This window comes from Ambystoma mexicanum, chromosome 7q (assembly GCF_040938575.1).
Source record: "Ambystoma mexicanum isolate Mex_15411 chromosome 7q, UKY_AmexF1_1, whole genome shotgun sequence".
Taxonomy (NCBI): domain Eukaryota; kingdom Metazoa; phylum Chordata; class Amphibia; order Caudata; family Ambystomatidae; genus Ambystoma; species Ambystoma mexicanum.
The window spans coordinates 1,149,227,286-1,149,251,505 of NC_090941.1; the positions used below are offsets into that span (position 1 = coordinate 1,149,227,286).

At 48.0% G+C, this 24,220-nt stretch overlaps 1 protein-coding gene across 1 annotated transcript in view; it reads left to right on the top strand.

Moving 5' to 3' along the window:
- The window catches only part of LOC138528234 (extracellular calcium-sensing receptor-like), a 357,838-nt gene that overhangs the window by 38,109 nt on the left and 295,509 nt on the right, over positions 1–24,220 (top strand). The window contains exon 4 of the mRNA XM_069639690.1: positions 18,768–18,995. Coding sequence (XP_069495791.1) covers positions 18,768–18,995 — 228 coding nt within the window. The remainder of the gene's footprint in view (positions 1–18,767; positions 18,996–24,220) is intronic.

Below are 24,220 nucleotides of genomic sequence, written 5' to 3' on the forward strand. Positions count from 1 at the left end.
GAAGCTCTTCGGAGGACGTTGAACAGCTCTGTAGGGAGCTCTAATGAAGGAGAACACGGTCCGCGACTCTAGCGCAGCCTCCACTGTGAGGCAGAAGCAGGGCGCGAGTACGGACAAGGGGTGCTGTATTTACAGCGGGGAAAAGCAAGGGGCACTGCAGGAGGGCGACCAGATCCTAGCTAATCTACTCACCGGTCCCCGAAGCAAGCAGGCCCGAGCTTCTCCTCGATAGATACAGCTTCTGGCAGGTTCTGAAGAGCAGGGAACGTCTCGTCGTCGTGCAGAGTAAAAAGACGTCCCGATCGAAGAAACAAGCACAGTTTTGTCGCCACAGCAGGGCAACGGAACGGCCGGGTGTATTCAAGCCAAACGAGCACTGCTCACCTCTAGCTTAGGACTGCTAAGCAAACGAAGCGTGTGAGCATGCCCCGGACTCAGAATACCACCCAACCTGTCGGCGATTACAGAGCAGGCCTCCTTAGTAAGCTGGTCAGTCAACTGGATGGCCCAGAGACACTTCCGAAGGCTTACAGCAGGAGTTGATGAAGGTGCCGGGAATAGCTGGTCCTGCTATTCCAATAGGTCGAAGCGCCAGTACAGGCCTTCTTGTTCGATCTTAGGTGGAAAGGGCTTCACCGGACGACAGCAATGAGGAGCAGAAGTTCTTCAGGGGGTCACCAGCGATTCCTCGGTCCAGCCTCGTGTTCGCAGGATACTTGGCTCCTGTATCCCTGGGTTCGTAAGAACTCAGGAGATCGACATGGTAGTGGTGTTTCCAGCTCCCTCTTATCCACGGTTCCCTTCGCGCCAAAACGGAGGGGAGCCAATGGGAGATCCGCTCATCAACACACATACCATACGTGGACCAATCACGGACCACAGTGGTCCCAGGCATTCACACCACCCTAGACTCTCTGGCACCCAGGATGTGTATTGGGACCAGACAGCCCAGCCCACATCCTGGGGGCACTCAAACGACATGTAGAAGCCCGCGAAAGCAACCGTGTTTCGCGGGAAACTACATGCCCAAATAAGGAAGGCCCCGGGTCGCCTGACCCGGGGGAAGGTAAAGGGAGCAAGACGGACAGTGGACGAGACAAAGGAGCCTCGTGGTCCGGCCATTTTGGGTAGCCGGGCCACCCTTTTGTGTTCGCGGCAAAAAGGTGCTCAGAACGGCAAAAGGAGCTCAAAATAAACCAAATGATCGCTGCCACCAGCCCAGTCCCTGAATGACTTGCACCGATCCAAAAACCATCCTATAAGAGTGTCTAGGGTCTGTAGAAGGCTAGAGACCCAAGAGAGCTGTAACTTAGCTTACAGTGCCCTCTTGTGTCGTGTTGCACTAAAATGGCGACACGATAAAAGAAACTACGGGAAACAGCGTTCCCCGGTACTGACTGTCTTAAGGGCATGTCAGTTTCCCCGTAAGAAAGGAGCGAAAGCCCAGAGGAGTACAGCAGAAGGCTGCACTTCTCTGGCAAAGTCAAGAAAACAGGTTGAAAACAATAGCAAAAAGTTTAGGGGTTGCCACATGGAAGGAAAGTTCCCTACAATAACGAAATCTTTCCTAACACTCGCCCCTCCCAGACTATGGACAGGGGGAACTAATCCACCCCTGGATGAGTCTCTTGTTCAGGTCGGTAAAACATTCTGGACAACCCATCAGCATTGCTATGTTGGACACCTGGCCTATGCTCAATAGTGAAGTCGAAGCCTTGTAGACTTATGGACCACCTAAGCAACTTTGGATTCTCCCCCTTCATGTTCATTAGCCACTTTAACGGCTTATGGTCAGTCTGCACAGTGAAGTGGGTCCCATAGAGGTAGGGCCGCAGCTTCCTTAGGGCCCACACAACAGAGAAACATTCTTTCTCTACCGTGGACCATCTGAGCTCTCTGTCCTTAAGCTGGCGACTAATAAAACCGATAGGGTGTTCCTTACCCTTCTCATCTACTTGTGATAGTACAGCTCCTATCCCAGTGTCAGAGGCATCCGTCTGCACGATAAAAGGTCTTTGATAATCAGGGGCCCTGAGCACAGGGGCCTGGCACAAGGAGTCTTTCAAGCCATTGAAGGCCTTCTCACACTCGTCAGTCCAAGTTACCTTCTTGGGTTTCTTCGGAGTTGTGAGGGCAGTCAGAGGAGCAGCTATGGTGCCATAGTCTGCCATAAAATTGCGGTAATAACCCGTGAGTCCTAAGAAGGCTCTCACTTGGGTTTGTGTAGTGGGGGTAGGCCAGTCTTGTACTGCTTGTACTTTACTGGGGAGAGGCTGTATCCTTCCTCCACCTACTTCATGCCCAAGGTAAACCACTGAGCCTTGTCCAATCTGGCATTTACTCGCCTTTATGGTCAAGTGGGCTTTCTGAAGAGCCTGGAGCACAATCCCGAGGTGTTTCACATGGTCTTCCCAGGTGGCACTGAAAACTGCTATATCGTCCAGATATGCAAGACAGAATTCGTCCAACCCATTCAACACATGATTCACAAGCCTCTGGAAAGTGGCAGGGGCATTCTTCAATCCGAACGGCATTACCCGGAATTGGTAAAGCCCGTCGGGAGTTGAAAATGCTGTCTTCTCCTTGGCATGTTCTGCTAAAGCTATTTGCCAATAGCCTGCAGTCAGGTCAAACGTGCTGAGGTACTTGGAGGCACCCAAGGTATCCACCAGCTCGTCAGTTCGAGGCAAGGGGTGAGCGTCTGTCTTGGTGACAGCATTCAGAGCCCTGTAATCCACGCAGAACCTCAATTCAGAGGTGCCTGCCTTTGGAACCAATACCACAGGACTGGACCAAGGACTACTAGAGGGTTCAATCACCCCAAGGTCTAACATCTTGTTGACCTCGGTCTTAATATAAGACCGTACTTTATCCGACATCCTGTATCCCCTACTTTTGGTAGGTACACTGTCTCCTGTGTCAATGTTATGTTTGCACCAAGGTGTCAAACCAGGCGACTGTGAAAACAGGGGGGAAAACTGCCTAAGCAAACTTTTCACCTCAGCCTGCTGATCAGAAGTCAGGTGAGAGGCCACTCGGACACCCTCAACGGAGCTATCTGAAGGACCGCTTTGGAACAGGTCGGGAAGAGGTTCTGACTCCTCTTCCTCAACGTCTGACGCCAGTAGCAGTGCTGCGATTTCGACTCTTGGGACGAAAGCCTTCAGCCTATTTACGTGGAACACTTTTGGAGCCTGTCCAGGCCTTCCAAGGTCCACTAAATAGTTCACCTCACCCAGGGGCTCCACCACTGTGTAAGGGCCTGACCATTTGTCCTGTAAAGCGCGAGGCCTTATGGGGTTCATGATCAGGACTTGCTGACCAGGTGTAAAGTGAATTAAGGAAGCTTTCTGGTCGTACCAATGTTTCACCAGCGCTTGTCCTGCTTTCAACTTTTCACTAGCCAAGCCCATCAGGAGTACCATCCGTTTTCTGAGCCCTAGCACATAGTCAACTACATTGGTAGTAACAGGGGGAGTGGGCATTTCCCATCCCTCTTTGACGATGGCTAAGGGTCCCCGTACGGGATGACCGAACAGAAGTTCGAAGGGGCTGAAGCCAACACCCTCCTGTGGTACCTCTCTGTAGGCAAACAACAAGCATGGTAAAAGAAGGTCCCATTTCCTCCTCTGGGGCTCCTCCAGAGCCCCAATCATGCTCTTTAGCGTTCTGTTGAAACGCTCCACCAGACCATTGGTCTGGGGGTGGTATGCAGAAGAGAACTTGTAGGTGACCCCACATTCTTTCCACATAGCCTGCATATACTTCGACATAAAGTTGCTGCCACGATCTGACACAACTTCTTTAGGGAAGCCAACCCTAGTAAATATGCCGAGTAACGCTTTTGCAACTGACTTGGCAGTTACAGTCTTTAATGGGATGGCCTCAGGATACCTGGTTGCATGGTCGACCAGCACCAGGATAAACCTATTGCCTGAGGATGTTTGCGGGTCAAGGGGACCAACGATGTCGATCCCTACCCTTTCAAATGGTACCCCCACAACTGGGAGCGGTACCAACGGAGCTTGGATTGTCGCGCCAACCTTACCAGACAACTGGCAGGAGGCACAACTCCTGCAGTGACTTTCTACTTGCACCCCCATCTTGGGCCAGTAGAAGTGCATAGATAACCTTTGCTTGGTCCTCTTCATTCCAAGGTGACCAGCAAGGGGAACTTCATGCGCCAACTGCAGGAGGAAGGGTCTAACAGAAAGGGGAACCACCAACCTCCTATGGTCTCCTTCTGTAGACTCTGTGGGCTCACTGTACAGGAGTCCACCTTCCCAATAAATCCGATGCTTCCCAGGAGGTTCACCCTCAAGCTGGGAGCAGGCCTGTCTCCTTAGGCCTTCCAGAGATGGGCACTCACGTTGGCCCTTACTGAAGTCGTCCCTATCAGGACCTCCTTCAACTAACAAGTCTTTTAGTTCAGGATGGTCGTTGGGGTCGAACACTTCAGGCATCGCCACCTCCTCGTCAGGCTCGGGCGATTGACCAACTCCCTCCACCGCAGTGGTAGGCGAGTTCGGGGGAATATTCTCTTTCCCCCGTCGGGACTTGTTGACTCCTTTCGCCTTGGGTTTCCCCTTCGGCTGGGGCGGCGTATTGGACTTGGCCAATGCTGCCCGTGCTTGAGACCGTGTGTAGGGTCTTTCGGCAGTGTCTCCTACGAGCCCTAGAGCTCTGAGATCATTGCCCAACAAGACCTTTCCCGGGACGTTTCTCTGAATGCTCACTGGAATCCTAACTGCTGTACCATTTAAAGTTAGATTAACAGGGATCACGGGAAACATACGGAGGGGGCCGTCAGCCAACTTAGTGGGCATCAGAGTAGCTCTGGCAACTTCCTCTGAGTCTACCAAGGTAGAATCCACTACAGTTCGACTGCACCCACTATCCCTAAGAGCTGGAGTATCCACTCCATTGATCAGCACACTGTCTTTAAAGTAGTGCTTGGTATTATCCGGAATCCTAGCATACGCCTCTGCGATTTTAGGCTCCCAGGAACCCAGGGACACTAAAACTACCTCAGCCTCTATTCCGCTGGGAAATGAGTCTGAGGAGAAGGATGCTCCTGTAATCTCTTCTTCCTCGTAGGAGGAGAAGGCCAGATTAGCGGAGTGGACCCCCAAAGGTCTAACCTTACAACGGGGATCCCCCTTCACATGGTCAGTTGCTCCACAAGAAAAACAAGCCCCATTGGGTCTGTTTACGTAGGGAGGCTTATTATAACCAGAGTTCTGTTTCGGAGGCGAACCTCCACTACCCTGTGAGTTCTCGGATGGCTTACCCTTATTTTTCTTTTTGTGGCCCTTATGGGAAGAAGATTTAGCAGATTCCCCACCCTCCACATCTTTGGACTTTTTCCCTTCCTCCTGCTTACCAGGATGAGTTTTGTCCTTATGGGACACTCGATGTGACACCCATAAATCTGCTGCAATGGCCAGCTTCTTAGGATCTATCTCCTTCGAATCGGCCAAATGCTGCTTAAGCTCCGGGGAAGAAGAAGCAAAAATGTGTTCCAGCATGACCAGATTGATCATGCCTTCGAAGGTAGAAACCTTATAACCTTCAACCCAGCCAGTCAAGTTTTTCAGGGACTCAGCTACATACGACACCCAAGTACCACCTTCCTTTTTCTTATACTCTCTAAACCTTTTCAAATATTGGGTCGGAGTCTTCCCAAACTTTAAAATGAGAGTCTGCTTCAACATTGCAAAATCAGCGCGCTCAGCCTTCGACATTTCCATAATGGCACTGCAACCAGAATGGGGCAGTCTGCTGAGTAACCATGCAATCTTATCCGCATTATCAACCTCTTGAACCTCGCATGCATACTCAAACGCATTTAACCAGTCCATAATGTCATTTCGTTCCTCATACACACTGAGCAGATCTTTTGGAAACCGTGGATGAGAGGAAGCCCCAGAACCATGTCCAGGACCCTTGGACCCATTTGCGAACTGAAGCTTGGCCAGTTCCAACTGGTGATCCCTGTCTTTTTGTTTTTCTGCCTGGTCGATTTTCAGTTTGGCTATGCTGAATTCAAGCTCCTGCTGCCTAAACCGCAGCTCTTGCTTCTTGAATTCAAGCATAGCCTCCCCATCAACACTGGCAGAGGAAACGTTAGACATTACATCCTCCCTGTCCTCGTGGTCGTGATGGATCAGTGCAGCGGCAGAACCGTCGGTTCTGCCAGTGAGAGCAGCCCCACCACCTTCTGCACTGTCCTCGGAAGTTATAGCGTCAAGCTGCGCTTCTTGCCACGCCACGATTCTCTGGATCATTTCCAATTTAGTGCCTTGAGAGGAAACCCCTCTCTCCGCACACATCTTCTTCAATGTTTCAGATTTCGAAGCATTTAAGGTTAACAAAGTATTCGTTTCCATACTGTTGATAGGACTATGGCCTTTTTAACGTTATATTCAATACTTTACTGCGTGTCCTGGTTGGAATAACCTGAAAACGCCTTAGCTCGTGCGCAACACTGGATACCTTCAGTCGTATCCCACCGCTGTACACCAATTTGTTAAGACGGATTTCTGAACTCTGTCCTGGTGGCGCAGAGGTTCAGAAGGCCAACCTAATTACTTGGAACAGGGTAACCTCTGGACAAGCCAGACCAATCAAGGTAGCGATCGCGGCGGTCAAGACTAGGTCTCAAGAGGGGTGAGGGTGACTGAAAGCCCGCAATGAGCACACAAAGCAAGAGCGCTTACAAACTACTCCAAACAGTTGTTTATATCAAAAATAGATACACATTTATTATAAGGCCTTGAAACTAATAACTACAGTAAAAGCAGCAATATACAACGATATTAAACCAACACATACACTATCCACCCAATATATATACAGAATACACAGTTTCACAGCATTAGCAGCACGAAATATGTTATCCACCTGCAGGGGAAGGAAAACAGGCAGTGCGAACCAATGCGTGTGATATGTCCGCCTTCTGAGGCCCCTAACTAGATGGTAGTCCAATCCCTACGAAGAGTGGAGCCTAGCGCTCAAAAGTACCTGCACACGCCGGTGCCAATGGGCAGAAGGTGAAGCTCTTCGGAGGACGTTGAACAGCTCTGTAGGGAGCTCTAATGAAGGAGAACACGGTCCGCGACTCTAGCGCAGCCTCCACTGTGAGGCAGAAGCAGGGCGCGAGTACGGACAAGGGGTGCTGTATTTACAGCGGGGAAAAGCAAGGGGCACTGCAGGAGGGCGACCAGATCCTAGCTAATCTACTCACCGGTCCCCGAAGCAAGCAGGCCCGAGCTTCTCCTCGATAGATACAGCTTCTGGCAGGTTCTGAAGAGCAGGGAACGTCTCGTCGTCGTGCAGAGTAAAAAGACGTCCCGATCGAAGAAACAAGCACAGTTTTGTCGCCACAGCAGGGCAACGGAACGGCCGGGTGTATTCAAGCCAAACGAGCACTGCTCACCTCTAGCTTAGGACTGCTAAGCAAACGAAGCGTGTGAGCATGCCCCGGACTCAGAATACCACCCAACCTGTCGGCGATTACAGAGCAGGCCTCCTTAGTAAGCTGGTCAGTCAACTGGATGGCCCAGAGACACTTCCGAAGGCTTACAGCAGGAGTTGATGAAGGTGCCGGGAATAGCTGGTCCTGCTATTCCAATAGGTCGAAGCGCCAGTACAGGCCTTCTTGTTCGATCTTAGGTGGAAAGGGCTTCACCGGACGACAGCAATGAGGAGCAGAAGTTCTTCAGGGGGTCACCAGCGATTCCTCGGTCCAGCCTCGTGTTCGCAGGATACTTGGCTCCTGTATCCCTGGGTTCGTAAGAACTCAGGAGATCGACATGGTAGTGGTGTTTCCAGCTCCCTCTTATCCACGGTTCCCTTCGCGCCAAAACGGAGGGGAGCCAATGGGAGATCCGCTCATCAACACACATACCATACGTGGACCAATCACGGACCACAGTGGTCCCAGGCATTCACACCACCCTAGACTCTCTGGCACCCAGGATGTGTATTGGGACCAGACAGCCCAGCCCACATCCTGGGGGCACTCAAACGACATGTAGAAGCCCGCGAAAGCAACCGTGTTTCGCGGGAAACTACATGCCCAAATAAGGAAGGCCCCGGGTCGCCTGACCCGGGGGAAGGTAAAGGGAGCAAGACGGACAGTGGACGAGACAAAGGAGCCTCGTGGTCCGGCCATTTTGGGTAGCCGGGCCACCCTTTTGTGTTCGCGGCAAAAAGGTGCTCAGAACGGCAAAAGGAGCTCAAAATAAACCAAATGATCGCTGCCACCAGCCCAGTCCCTGAATGACTTGCACCGATCCAAAAACCATCCTATAAGAGTGTCTAGGGTCTGTAGAAGGCTAGAGACCCAAGAGAGCTGTAACTTAGCTTACAGTGCCCTCTTGTGTCGTGTTGCACTAAAATGGCGACACGATAAAAGAAACTACGGGAAACAGCGTTCCCCGGTACTGACTGTCTTAAGGGCATGTCAGTTTCCCCGTAAGAAAGGAGCGAAAGCCCAGAGGAGTACAGCAGAAGGCTGCACTTCTCTGGCAAAGTCAAGAAAACAGGTTGAAAACAATAGCAAAAAGTTTAGGGGTTGCCACATGGAAGGAAAGTTCCCTACAATAACGAAATCTTTCCTAACAGACGTTGACCTGGACGTCGACGAACCCCGTTTCTCCGAAGAGTGTGTCGAAAACAGAGGTTTAGATGTAGCCATCAATGTAGTAGCTTTAGGCATCGATGATGCAGTCATCAATGAGGTCACCAACGAAGTGGTCGAAGTGATCAGCGTTAGAAGCCTTGACAGAGTCGTGGACCAGGTGGTCGACTAGGGAACAGCTGGAGTGTGCAACCGGTGTCCCTTTCTCATTTTCATCCCATGGAAGATTCCTCATACAACCTCAACCTCTTATTTATTTCATTTTATTTTATTTATTGGACATTTGTATGGTGTCTATACACAAGTGTTGAAGTTCTGGGGGGCCCAGAAGGCAAGTTCCAGGGGAATAAGGAGTGATGTGGGAAGGAGGAACCAGGCTGGGCTAGCCCAGGAAGTGCTAAGTGCCAGGGGAAAAGGGAAAAGGGAGGATGAGTGCTGTTGGAAGGGAGGACCATGTTGGGCTGGTCCGGGAAAGGAACCAAAGGGCAAGTGCTGGAGAAAGGATGCAGGGACTGGTGGGGGTTGGTCTGGTCCCTGTATAACTCTGAAGGGACCACTCCCCAGTTGCAGCAGCAGAAGGGAAGTTAGCACAGGAGGGGGAAAGGGAAGGAAGAGGAAAAAAGGAAAGTCTTGAGAAGTTTCTGGAATTTAAGAAGGTCCGGCTCAAGTCAGAGAGGGTAAGGAAGGCCATTCCAGAGGGAGGATCCGGCAAAGGAGAGGGATCTACCTCCCACTCTCTGCTTGGAGAAGCGTTTGACCTGCAGAGAGTTGGAACCAGAGGATTGAAGAACTCTGGATGGGAGGTATTTATGGAGGGTACGCTGGATGTAGGTCCCAGGCCCCCATATGGCCTTGTGGATGATGCAAAGGGTCTTGAATTTGATCCTTGAGGTCACCGGGAGCCAGTGGAGAGATTTTAGGGCAGGAGAGATGCAGCCCCTGGGCTTGAGACCAAGGATAAGTCTTGCAGCCCTATTCTGGATTAGTTGGCAAAGGGGGAAAAGGGAGGAAATAAGCAGATTGCGGAAGAGGCTGTTGCAGTAGTCAAGCCTAGAGAGAACCAGGGCTCTGGAGACATTGTGCTTCAATGGGAGCGTGAGGAAAGTGAGAATGCTCCTGAGAAGGTGCAGCTGGAAGTTGGACTTCTTGACAAGGTCTGTGATGTGTGGAGAGAAAGAGAGAGAAGAATCAACGATGTTTGCAAGTAGTTTTTGTTGCCTCACAGGTGGGTAAGAGGATGGGACTCAATGAGCCAGGCCAGAAAGAGGAGAGGAAGAAGAAGCAGGCATCCCAATTAGTAGAATCTCGGTCTTGGGATCATTGGCAGAGCACTAGGCCTGAATAGCAGTAAGGCAGTCGGGTATGAGGGAGAAGGAGGAAGGGGAAGAGGATGGCAGTTTGAAGGATGCTGTGTGTCGTCTGCATAACACTGGAAATGAGGAAAGAAAGTGGAGATCAGGTGGGCCAGAGGGCCCAGATATATGTTGAAAAGCCATGGCGATAGAATTCAGCCCTGGGGGATGCCACAGGTAGAAAATGTGGTGGGGGAGAGAAAAGAACCCATTTGCACTTGGGACAGTCTGTTTGAAAGGAAGGAGGTAAGCCACGCCAGTGCCCTGTCCGTGATACCTGGGGTATCATGGAGACGGTTTATGAGGATGGAGTGGTTGACAGTGTCAAAGGTAGAAGAGAGATCGAGGAGGATCAGAACAGAGGGGGCGTTGGAATCCAGGCTGGAGAGTAAGTCTTCACAGGTGTCCAGGAGAGTAGTTTCCATACCTCTGGCAGCCCTAAAGCTGGACTGCTGATCGTGCAGTCAGCCGACTCTAGAGATCTCATCTGGTGCAAAGGGAGTGAAAGAAGGGAGTGTGAGTGGGTAGGTGTGGGGGCCAAGGTAGCCGAGAGAGGGGGTCAGGAGGCTGGAGTGGGCAAGTAGAAGACAGAAAGGCCAGGATGTCCAAAGATTATGAGGAGAAGTGGGCGGTCAGTGCAGAGCAGAGGGACTGCATGGGGGAGAGGAGACTGTGGTAGGATTGGCAAATGCCTTGCAGATTTTAAAGAGTTCAGCTGTGCTGTTAGTAGCTCCAGAGATACATGCATGGACACGAGCTTCCTTCTTGGAGCAGATGGAGAGGCTGCATTGCCTTTGAAGTAGGCGGTAGGCCAGTTTGTCAGAGGATGAGCTAGAATACAGCCATTTCCGCTCAGCGGCTTTGCACTTGCGTTTCAAAGCAGCCAAGTTGGAGTCATACCAAGAGTTGCATTTGGAGGCAAGCTTCATGCAGATTCTCATGACAGGGGCAAGGATGTCCAGGGTGTTGGAGATAGAGAGGTGGAGATTAGCAAGAAGAGAGTCAGAGGGAAAGTCCAATGAGGGGGCGGGGGAAGGATGAAGGAAGAAGGAAATCCAGCAACGGACACACGCTTCATCGGTTGAATGATGGAGAAGTAGACTGGCTGTGCTAGTGGCGGCACCAAGGGGCAGGGAAGGTCAAGTTGATAAGAGCAAGTGGTCAGACCAGGAGCCAGGGGTAAAGAGAGGGTTAGAGAGAGGGGTGTCAGTAGAGATAAGAGCATCAAGGGTGTGACTGTCCAAGTGGGTTGGGCCAGAAGGAAGGATAGAGAGAGAAAGAGTGTTGCAAAGTTTGTGGAAGCGGACAGTGTCCCCAATGAGAGAGTCGAGATGGGTGTTGAAGTCCCTGGGGAAGATAAGTTTGGGAGAGGAGGCAAGAAGAGAGGAGGACAGGTCGGCCCATTATGAGAGGAAGAGGGAGGATGGTCCGGGTGGTCTGTAGATGGTAGCGAGAGTAAGGGAGAAAGTAGGTAAAATAGACAGCCTTCAGACTAGGCTTTCAAAGAATGAGTAGGTTTAGGTGGGGGTGATGGTGGCCGGATCCCACTCAAGGAAGATCAGAGCTAGTCCACCACTAGACTGAGAGGGCCTGGGTTGCACAGGGTTGTGTAGCTTCCAGGAAGAAGAGTGTTAAAAGCAGTGACTGAGCTGGCCTTGAACCAAATCTCATTGAGAGCAAGGACATCCAGGTCAAGGTCTTCAAGGAGGTGACATAGGGAGTACATTCCAGGGGTCTGCCAGTTCAGGCAGAGACATGACTGCGACTGAGGTCGAGTTAGAGGCTGCAGGGTGAATGACCCAAAACCTGAACGATAAATAATCGATGCACCGCTTGCAAGGAAAACAAAGTTTTATTACATGTTAAAGTATCAGACGGTCCTGTATAGCCGAACTTACACAGAGCTCGCCCCACCCAAAGAAGTTACATCTTTTATAGCGGAAAAACGCAAATTAACAGAACTATGCGTAATAAAGACTACAACATGATTCTGCACTCCCCACTGGCTAACACCTATGTAAACTTCTAATTTTCCCCTGTAGTCAAGTACCCTATTGGTCACAAATTATATAAAACAAATCCCCCTAAACACGTAACCTACTACATTGTAACTGTGAAACTTAGGAGTTGATTAACCACCAGGTACCATATTGCCATAATACATTTCTCTAACGAGTAAAACATTTTTGACCATCACGTGATATGCACCCCTCCGTCGGATCTTGATCAAAGTGTGAATGGCAAGGTTAACTCTACTTGGATAATACAATGAGCCTCCTCATTACACCAGACACGGTGGCACGCACAAACAGCTCTCTGACTGTGTAGATACATTTATTAGCATCACCTCTGCTCCTCCCATCCCAAATCGTGGTACAGCCCTAGCATGTCTCCCCCCTTATCTCTCTGGGAACCCTGGTGCCCATGAATGACGTGATCGGGGCACCACTCTTATGTTTATTTTGGTTATTTATTGATCCCTAGGATTCAGCACCTGCAGTTCAAATAGGATGACTGCTCTTCAGGTGAGGGCAGTAGGCCATAAATATTCATGAGGCGTCTTGGCATCACAGAACCCCATGCCCTGATCACATGAATTCAACCTTCAAAAGGTGCACCTGTTCCCTTCCTCCCTGATATGATATATGAGTTGGTATTTATAAAGCGCCTGTACACACGTGTTTCTATGTGCCAAACTAGGTCCAAACTGAATCCAAACTGGGTCCCTAGACCCAACATTCCTTTCCCAACTCCTCTCAGTTCTGCAGCTGGACTATCGACTGCCTGTGACCGTGGCATCATAACTTCTCTCTGGATTAACTGGACAGAGCCGCAGCTCCACGTTGAGTCTGTTTCTCATACTTTCAAAAACACATTGCAATAGCGGCCAGGGGGCTTTTGGCAGCCTTGCCTACTATGTGCAAGAGGAACTGGGCCCTGGAGATCCCTTGCACCAAGAACGGAAGCCCCAGCCATAGAACACAGTTACACTGTCTTTATTACGCATTCAAACGACAGGGATTGCAGCAGGAACAGCATAATATTCTCCACGCTCACTCTCAGTGTCTAGGCGGTTGTCAGCTGGTTTTGTTTGGTCATGACATCACAAAATATGGTTACATCCCAAAAAACCTAACAGGGGGAAGGATTGGTTAATAGGGTGAATACAATTTATTTTACATAGAGGTTTAGTACATCCATTGGGTAACCATATGTGGTGGTTCCTCCTGAGGCCACCTCTAAACGTATCATATGCAAAGTTGCAGCTTAGTGGAAGGTGGTTAGCCAATGCAACGTTGCATGAACTCATCGTGAAAAGTGAATAGGGATTGGACAGAACAGGGTTTCTCAGCCTTGGAACCTTGGGCAGGTACCAGGCCAATGCAACACTGAAGGTGGTGGGAACGACTCCAAAGGTGCTGCATGTTCTCGATAAGTTACCTTCTCTGATCTCCTAGGCCGTGAGAAAGAACATTGGTCTATGAACCTGTGTTACAATTGTATCCCCCTACCTTCAGTCTGATGGAAACAGCAATCTCTATCTGACTTGAATGAATAGGCACTGTCCAGCAGGTTCACGTCACATGTGTTGGGACCACGAAATTGACCTTTCCTGCCTGTAATTGGGAGTATTTTCAGCGTGGGTTCCTTGCAGGTACCCTATTGTTTCTGCTTAAGTGGAAACGTTCCCTCTCTCTGTGTCCTTGGCTATCTGTGCATGGAGACTGCTCTGGAAGCCTGCTCTGTCAGCGTCGATGGGATCAGTCTGTCAGCTCTCTCTGTGTCTCGAGTTCTCGAAGCTTCTCCCATTCACTCCAATGTACCTATGTCATCCTTCTTTATTTGAATTGGCTGTCCCTGTTAGTTGCATTAAGTGTCAGCAAGCTGTTCATATGCATTCTTATGCGCCTTGCGGTTCTCTGCTCAGCAAAAGGTGTACGTGTGTCAGTCTTCTAACTATATGGCTAATAAGCATATCCATTGTGTCTATGGGTAATAAGCTAAAATATCTGCATAGCTTTGTGCAGGAGTGCATATGTGCTTCATGTCTAACGCATCTATGTCATGATGTCAGTTGTGATGTCATCGGCTTTCTGTGGCTGCAGTTAGACTCTTTCTATCGATTGCAAGCTCTTTGCTTCTGCAACATCATCAGGGTCTTGTCTGCATGGCTGTCTGAGTGAGTAGCATATCTCACACCTACGATACATCAACGATGAAGGGGCCATGAGCAATGTACATCTCTCGTTTCTCTGTCGACTGGCTGAGAGCGGGATGGGTGCAAAGAGGGCAATGTTAAGGTCTCCCTCTTCATCCCCCCTCTGGTTGACAGATTGACCAGACTCCTAAAACTATTCTCTCTGGTCAAGTACGGCTTTAGGATCCATACCTATACCACTCCTGCTAAATGCCTGTCTGGCACTTCTTACTTGTTCGTCCAAGCTCCAGCTCATGCAGCACCAATCTCCATCGGGTTTGCACCATACCCGCTTTCTTGTCTCCACAGTGCATCTGTAGGGGATATCGAACATCCTCTCTTCACCCACAGATCCTTCTCTTCTACTGGTGCTCATCCCTGAAATTCCACTATTTGGGCAACAAGCAAATAACTATACCCTGCGATCAATATTAAGATGCCCACATGCATTTCTGTGTTGAATGGAGTGTCAAATTCCGTTATCCCTGCAAACTATGCTGCTCACATTGCTGCTGTGTCTGCAGCTTCTTAGCGTTGTACCCCTGCCCTTTGTGTATGGCTATATGATGTTTCTAATATGTGTCAAAGCTAACTCCAAATGGATACATGCACATTCTAGCAGGACAGGAAGTAGAGTCAACGGCTACCCCTATTCATAGACGCACGGTAGGTGCACTAGAACTACAGCGAGGCTAGATTGAACATGTACTAGCCCAAAAGATCACATAAGTAGGAGTGTCATAAAACAAAAAGTAATTAATAACTAGACGAACATTTAAAAGAAAGACAACAAAGCCTACATGGTACAAGTAGTGAAGAACAATAAGTGAGAACACATTTGTGTGGGTTAGTAGCAACATTTGGTGCACTTTCATGTACTTCTCCAAAGGTTGTTTTATGACACACCTACTTCTTTGATCTTTTGGGCTAGTATATGTTCAATCTAGCCTCGCTGTAGTTCAAATGCACCTACTGTGCGTCTATGAATAGGGGATAGCCGTTGACTCTGCTTCCTGTACTGCGAGTCTACCAACCCTCCTGAGTCAGGCACCCCTTCACAAAAAACTGAGAACTGCCAGCACTTTTATGAGTGCTAATATATTTTTTGCAGTCTGAATCGCTTCGCCTGGCTAGGCCGTTGCACTTGCATCCCAACAGGGCCCCTAGCACCCTCATCCAGCCATGTCACCAACCTGTGATGACGGTCCTAGCGTGTTTTAGACAAAAGGGATTGGCAGGAGAAGCAAGTCTCCATGTCATGGTCCGGATGCAAGCAATATAAGCACCTCTCATGGTGGTCTTCCACATGTAGGTTGTTTAGGTGACATTTAGTTTAAGCCTCAAAAAGGCTTTTCTTCTTAGGGTCTGGCATCACGATGGTTGAGGAAGACCTCAGACATGCAGAAGAAGACTTCACATGGTCTGTAAGATCTGTCGATGGTCAGGATCTTCACCGGCAAAGGGTCCCCGTAGCCGGCAGTCACCGGAGTGACTAAACTTGACAAAACAATGGTAAAAGTTTTCAAAAATAGGACAAACCGTTGTCATTTTGAAGAGCGAAAAAACAAGGACTCCCTACAGTAGAAAGTGCAGTAAAATTCTGAAGATGTCCACCAGGGGTGGAGCTAAGGAGGACTAATGTCAATGGCAGTATGAGCCAAAGTGACAGCAATAGGCTATATAAGTGACACACAATGTTGAGCTTTAAAACAAAACTGCTGTAATATTACAGAGGATTCTCAGCTTGACAGTGGGGAATATTCAATGAGCATGTGAATTTGTGAATGATCCAATGCTGGAGAAAGGTATGTTTCTCTTTTTTTTTAAGACACCATTAGCACTGTATAATGAACTACACTGGTGCTAATGGCCATATGCCCCTCGGCAGCAGGCCCACCCTGTTGGTAACGGTACTGCCGCCCTCGTTAAGGGAACCCCACTTTATGCAGATCCTTAACTTAGAGAGGGGGCCATTTACATCAGAGTTGGCCCGCTGGCTCGGGCCTATCACCCCATTATTCACCTTATTTTAAATCAGCACGCAAACCCAACTATACCTCATTTATTTGTGAAGGCATGTGTTTGCTGTAATAGCAGGACATACAATTCTAGTTTTGAAAATACATGTGTGTCTTATTTGGTTCATTTACAGAATTTATTTGCAGTTTGTAAAAAAGCGCAATACTATCTGTCGTAACATTATCTTTCTTTGTTGCTTTTGCTGTCGGCTTGATTCTGCCACCTCCCTACTGACATTGCAGGTTTCTCTAATCATATAACACTTCCTGTAGTTGCAGATGTTCTATTTATGAGCCTGCTTGTAATCTACAAAGGCTTACTAGAAGGAACATTTAGGACAGAACTTCATGGCCACTTTTTGCAAGAATATCTTAAAGCAAACATTATCCCTGCTGGCCTAATAGTACGCAATGAGCCGTGCCTATTTTTAGATGATCAAGAGTATAAGACCGACTTCAGATATATAGCTACAAAATGTAGCTGCGATTTGATGGTATCAAGTATATCGACAGCCCCAACGGCTTGGAGCCATAGTCCAAGCCGAACTGGATGCTGCAGAACAAACCTTTACAAACAACACTTCTATTAGCAATGTTCAAGACAAACTGAGAGAAGTTACGAAGCAATTTGAAGAATTAAAATTAATCACTCTTACTAAGAAAACCAAGAAGTCATCCTGCGGCATTCAAGTCTTTAAAGCAGAGGTTATTTACCCATATCTTGCTGCCAACTACACTGATACTATTAACTCTGATGGCAACCGATCAGGTAGCACTAGAAGGCTGAGAGTCACATTCTCAGATAGCAGCAGTGACTCCTCTACCGACCTGAGGTCTGACACCACCTATTTATAGCCAGCATTCTTCCCTCCATATCGTGGGTGCCTGCCTTTTTTAAGCAGAGGCCAACCATGTGGCCCAGGGTCTAGCTTGGACCCACAATTTCAACATCCACCATGGGTGCAATACCAATGCTGACCGAGAACACGGAAGCGCAGGGGCTACAGACAAACATGGAACCAGTAGGCCTTCCCATTTTCCATCTTTCCAATCATTTTTTGAGACTAGTGTTCTATCTAAAGGCCTCACTTTTATCCTGTCTACCCCAACTGACTGGTTCTGGTAGAAACAAATGTCAGAAAGTTCTTGAGAGAGATTAAGCTAAAATCTTTCTTCAAAGATCATGAGATGCCGGAAACAGAGTGTGATATGGACCTACATCTCCCATCTACCTTCACACCTCAAGATAACACACTACCCAGAAAAGTTTTCACTTTCGACAAAAGAACTCAGGAAATTGCAAATCATCTGCCACCCCATGAGATACAACTTGTCTACCGCTGGGCACATTAGCCAACAATAAACAGGTGGTTATTAAACCGGCTGATAAAGGGGGAGCCATAGCAGCCATGCACCCAGAAAATTACCATCTCATGATAGTAGACCTTTTGAACGAACCTGGAAGCTATCAAAACTTCGAAAGGATCCCTCTGCTGATCTTAATAGCATGATTCAAGAAATTACTGATCATGCATTCCAAAGAAACTGGCTCACAGAAAAGGAATCCACGTTCCTTAATACTAGTCAAGGCTCAACACCATTGTTCTACGTCATCCCCAAAATCCACAAAAATGCCCTTAATCCACCCTGTTGTTAATGGTACTGCTGCCCTTGTTAAGGGACCCTCACTTTATGCAGGCCCTTAACTTGGATGGCGGGCCGTTGACAACAGAATTGGCCTGCTGGCTTGGGGCCTACCAGCCCATTTTTCACCTAATTTTAAATCATGACGCAAACCCAACTATACCTCATGTATTTGTAAAGGCATATGTTTGCCGTAATAGCAGGAAGTGAAATTCTAGTTCTGAAAAGACATTTGTGTCTTATTTTGTTTTGTTTACAGCATATGTTCTATTTATGAACCTGCTTGTAATCTACAATGGCAGACTTCAGAAGTGGGCAGTTCTGTTAGGCTTACAGAGAGATTCCTTGTTCTGCCACAGATTGCTAACTCCAAGATAGCAACAACACCTAGCCTTCCTGCCTTGAACATTCTCCTCTGGAATTCCTCCCGTTCCCATTATACCACTGTGTTTGGTTCCATGTGATATGTGTGTGGGCTGTTTTCCCTGAAACCACATTCAACAACAACTTTTAGAGACATAAAGATGTTTGCGCATGGGCCTGCTACGCTCCCCCCAATTTTGGTAAACACCAGAGGCACCCCTCCCAACTTCCCCCCTGCCCAAATCCCTCCTCTTATGCAAGGGACACTGCAAAAACCCCAGATTCCTCCAGGCCCTGCCAAAATGCGTTGCGGCTCTCCCTGTCCCCCTACTATACCATGCCATGCTTGGCCCCCAACTTAACCCCCCTATCCCTACCTTCTCCTCGCCTGTTCTGGTAAGGGGTGGGGAGGGGGTGGGGAGGGTCTGGGTTCTGGCGGTTTAGCAACCTCTCTTAGGGAATGTGGGACTAGGAGATGATTGGAGTGCAAGCGAGGACATTGAAATCAAAGTTGCAGTTTGTTTGATCATTTTATGTTACTTTCATAGATACTTCACTATCTAAAGAATATGTATATGGAGGCCAACAGATGGGAACTCATCCACTTTGATGTGAATGGAGATGCCTTTGCTTCATTTGACATTTTGAATATTCAGATATCCCAAAATGAGGATTTTCAACTCGTAAAGATTGGAAAAATAGACCCTACAGCAACAGAGGGAAATGAGGTTACTGTCAACATGAACTCCATACTATGGAATGATGGGACCGCTACGGTAAGAATCAGTTTAATGTGGAGTATTATAGTCCAACCTGAATCGTAAAATAGGATACTGTGCCCAACTTGGCCTCTTGTTGCCCCTGACTCTATTCCTCTTTTGTCTCATTATCTTCCAGGTCCCATCAATCGCTCTTTGGTTCTTTCTCTGCTTTGCTCATGCTCTCCCTCCCCCTCTCTCTCCAAACCCCTCAGTCTCTCTCTCTCTCACTGTCTCTCACTCTCTCTCTCTGTTCTCTCTCTCTCTTCCTCCTTCTTGCCCATTCTCTCTCAATGTATCTCTCATTCCCCCTCATTTTCTGTTTCTCTTTTCTCCCTCCCACTGTCTCACTCACTTTCTCTATATATAATAATTTCACTCACAATCTCTCTATTCTCCCTACAATGTCACATTCTCAGCACTATTCTCCCCACCCCTCTCACTAAAGTTTTCACTTTTTACCATCTCTCTTGCTCTCCCTGTCTCAGTTCTCTCCCTCTTTCTCTCGCTCTCTCTTTCTTTCTCTCTCTCGATATACATATATTACAGGGCCTGTAGTTATGGTTATGTTGCTCAACACATAGGCAGAGCAGTTTTTGGGTGGCTTATAACGTTGACGCCGTTCAATGAATCCTCACCAAACTGTACAAAAAACGTACATATCCATGTTGGAATGATCTTCCAAAGTTTGGTGTGGTTTTGCCAAGGAGGGGGAGGCAAAGTTATAGGGGAGGACGCAAAACATTTAAAATCTGGACAGACATGCTTTGAAAAAGGTTTGCTCACACGTATAGCCCAAATCGTTGGATGGATTTGCAACAAATGCACAACGAGTGGCGGTCTGGTCTTGAAGGTGTGCTTTTGCAAATTTGGTGAAAATTCGTCCAGTCATTCTTTTTTAAAATGGCCAAAAAGTAGGTAAACAAAAATTAGTGATATCTGCATCTGGTCCATAGGCATATTTCCTGGTTTGGTCTCCATGGAGGCCTCTGATCCAATCAGAGGGCAGTGTGGTGTCCGCAGACACCAAACATACACGCTGATTGGTTATTGAAAAACATGAGCTCTTTTTGAAACGGTCGCAATATTGGATCCGCGGACCACAGCATTTGTCCGTGGACAAATGGCAAGAAAAAAATGCAAAATACATTTGGGGTTATTTTGTGGCTGAGAGAGTGTCTGGGAAGGGTGCGGGAGTGGAAAAAAAGTTAAGATGGAGCCATTTTTATTGGTGGAAAATGGCAGTGTGGGTGCTGCCTAGTCCACGGTCATTTATACTCTCTGCAACCATATTCTGAGCTGCAGACACAAGCATGCGTCCACAGACATTTATTACGTTCGCGGACAATAGTAACAGGAAATGGGGAGAGTTATGTTTTATGATGGTGTAATGTCAGTGTTTGTAATATAGTTGAATTATATTGTTGTGGCTATGGCCTGTGGCCTGATTCTTGGGTGTATGGCCTGGAATCTGGACACTTGGCAAGGCCACAGTAATATGTGCATATTAATTATGGCTTTCATGGGGGGTATTATAGTATTTGTAACATGGTGGATGGGTATTATTGAAGTGCATACAGTATTTATAAAATGGTTGAAGGGTATTGTTGGGACTATGGTTAGTGCCCAGATTGTTGGGGGGATGGGCGCAGAATATGATCTTAAGAATCGGGACACTGGCTATCTCCACAATAGTTTTTGGTCAGTCATTAAAACCACAGTAAGGTGCCAAAGTTACGGGTATTATTGAAGTGTATACAGTATTTATAATCCTCTCAGAAATGTGTACACTGGCTATGGCTACAATAGTCTGTCCTCAGTGGTTATGTCTACAGTAATATGCTGGTAGGAATGGATAGTGGGCGTGGAGGCTTAGTTGAATATTGTAAGAAGGCTGCAATGTATTTGTCTGGACAATGGCGAAGTCCATAATCATTTCTCCTCAGTAATTATGGCTACAGTAATGTGCCTAGAGTAATTGATACTGGGCGTGGACATTTCCACTTAAATATGGTGACAGGGCTGAAATAGGTGGTAGTTTCTCTGTAAAGAAAAGAAAAGGACAATTTGTTATACAACATACTTTGAAACATTTAATTACTTACAGTTGTACATATATTACATTTGTTGACACTCATAGAAAGTACATTGTGTGTTGTACACTGTTGTTGTTTTAACATGTAGTAATCATTGGGTCATTGGGAAAGGAAATCCATGGTGGATTGAAAAAATCCATCGTATACAGATCCAGTTTCTGGCATTTACATGGTTTTATATATTACTTGTTACAGAATTTATGTGTGTGTTTGAAGTAGTTTGCCCCATTGGTGTATTCTAACTGTATTGGATTTTAAAAGCGCTATTATACTACTATGGATGTATAATGTAAGTAGTGTGATGGCATGTTTGTAGTGTATTGTAATGAAGGATATGTTTAAAGTAGTTCCATACCCACAGGGGTGGACTGGGAACTAAAAGAGGTCCTGGAAATAATTACTGAAGACCAAAAGAGGCCCTGGAAATAATGTTCAAAGTGGCCGTATATGACAGATTTTCAGCAAGCCCCTGCATACCCATTGGTGTATTCTGTGTATTGTAGTTATTATGATATGTAAGTGTACTTTAATGAGTTACAGAAAACCAGTTACATGCAGAGGAATAGTAGTTACGGTTACATGCAAATCAATAGGCATTTACCAGCAGACAGTATTGATCTGGTCGAGACTTGTGTAGGATCTCCAAATAGGAGAAGAGCCAGGTCTTGAGAGTGCTTTGGAACCAGTATGATTCTTCGTCCCTCAATGCAGGTGGGGGGGAGTTCCATAGTTTAGCAGCTATGGATGGGAAACTTGACCCTCCCGCTTTAGTGCCTTTGAATTTGGGCTATGCCAGACAGTGGGCAGAGAGAGTTCTAGTGGGAATACGGAGTTCTAGTGGGCATAGGGTGTTCTAATGGGCATAGGGAGTTCTAGTGAGACTAGGGAGTTCGAGTGGGCATAGGGAGTTCTAGTGAGACTAGGGAGTTCTAGTGGGCCTGGAAGAGTGAGCTTTGCACATTTTCTGAGAGAGGTAGACTGGAGCAGATTACAAGATGCACCTCTGCATAATGGACAGGTTTTGATAATTATCTGTTCTCATATCGGGAGCCAGTGCACGGCTCTGCGTGCGGCCGATATGTGCTCAAGTTTAGGAATGTTGAAGGCCGCTCGAATTGCATTGTTTTGGATGATCCGCAGTTTCTGGAGGTTTTGTGCAGATGTACCAGAAAAGAGTACATTGCAGTAGTCCAGCCTGGTGCCAATGACTGCACGTGCAATGGTTAGGCAGCTGTCCTTGGATAGGAATTGTCTGGAGGCACTTAACAATTTAGTCATGTAAGCTGCCGAGGAGGTGATGTCATTCACTTGGCCCCTCAGCGAGAGGGTGGCATCAAGATATACCCCCAGTGTTTTCGCAGAGGAGGAGACTGGAATCTGGTCACCATCGATATGGACAGCCGTGTATTGGTGATTGAGTTTCTTTAGCACTGCAGAGAGCCCAACGCAAAGGCTCTCCATCTTATCGTTAAGACAGAGGCCATGCATTGCCATCCAAGCTTGGATGGTCGAGTAGGCCTAGTTAAATGTGTCAACGTCTAGTTGTTAGGGAGGGGAAGCAGAAATTGTGTATTATCAGAATAGTTTATGTAATCTATGCCAATGGAGTCCAAGAAGGTCAAAGAGCAGCTTAGTAAAGATATTATGTAGCGTGGGAGGGACGCATGAACCTTGAGGTACGCTACAGGTGATTGGTGCTGGTGGGGCACTGGCATTCTCAGAAAACACGCTCATCGATCTCCCCTCTAAGAAGAAGGGGATACAGGGCATGGCTTTGGGTAAGAAGAAGGCAGAGTGGTGAGGTGGTGGCAAAGGATCAAAGGCTGGAGACAGACCTAAGAGTAGGAGAAGAGCAGGTTTGCCATCATCCCTGATCTCGTCGAGATGGTTTTTAAGGTCGAGGAGAGCTGACTCAGTGCCTTGGCCTGGACGAAACCCAGGCTGGCGCACTCCCAAAATATGGTTAGCTTCCAAGTAGTGCTGAATTTGGACATAGGCCGCTCTGTCGAGGATTTTTTAATAGGAAGGGGACAGTCATGATAGGCTGGTAATTATTTGGTACCGCTGCGTCTACGGAGGGTTTTTTGGCACAGGGAGGTTCCAGGCTTCCTTGAGGCTGGAGGGCGATATACCAGCAGATAAGGAGGCGTTAATGAAAGTGGAGATGAAGGGTGTAAGGGCTTCAGTGCACTCTTTAATGAGAGAGGTTAAGCTTGCATCACCTTTACATCTCAGGCTTTTTAGGGTGTCTAGGGCTTCCTGCTCTGAGACGGTTTGGAAGCGAAACAGTGGATGGTCTGGGCTAGTAGCCGTGGGAGAGGTGGCAGCAGCTGTGCTCAGCTGAGAATGTTTCAGAGTGGTTTGTTTAGCGAGGATTTTTTTGTGTAATGTTTCAATTTTGAGGAGCATGCCATTTTGAATATTGGTGCACCATTCTTTGTCCCTACTGTTGCACGGGGTGCAACAGTAGGGATGTGGTGCCCATGACATTAGTTTGGTTCACTTGCCTGCCCTTTCTGCAGCTGTGACGCTCAGGTGTACCTTTGGTGCCCTGCCACATGGCTGGTGTAGAGGGTGGCTGATGGGCAACCCTGTCACTCTGCACTGTTGGCATGCCCAGCTTCTGGGTCTGCTGACATGTGTCCCTGTCCACTGTGGAATCTTATGCTGGGCTGTCATTTGTGCATGCATTTGTGTTGGGGGGTTGACTCACCTTCTGCCTTCTGGCTGCTGGCACCCGCCTTCGCACTGCCGACTCCTTCTATCCCTTTGAGGTCCAGCACTGTGCTGCATTTCTCCTCCCAGGCGGTGAGGACCAGTGGCTCTACGGTTCCTCCTCCAGTTGCCAAGGACTCCTGGCAGGGTTGGGACAGCAGTTCCTGCACCCTGCGCCTCAGGTCGTTCCACCACTTGCTGCAATCCTCTCCATCATGTGGCACGCTGGACACTGCTGTCACCTTCAGATGGCTGTCTTGCAGTGCACAGTGGTCTTCCACTGGCGACTGCCATAGAGTTCCTCACAGTTGGAGATTACCTCATCTGTAAGGACCACCAGCTCCCCTCGCTAAATTTTGGTTTTCCAAGGGCGATTTTAGGCCACCTTGCCTCTTATCCTCTCCTGGGACATTTTGCTGCTTTCAGAATGGC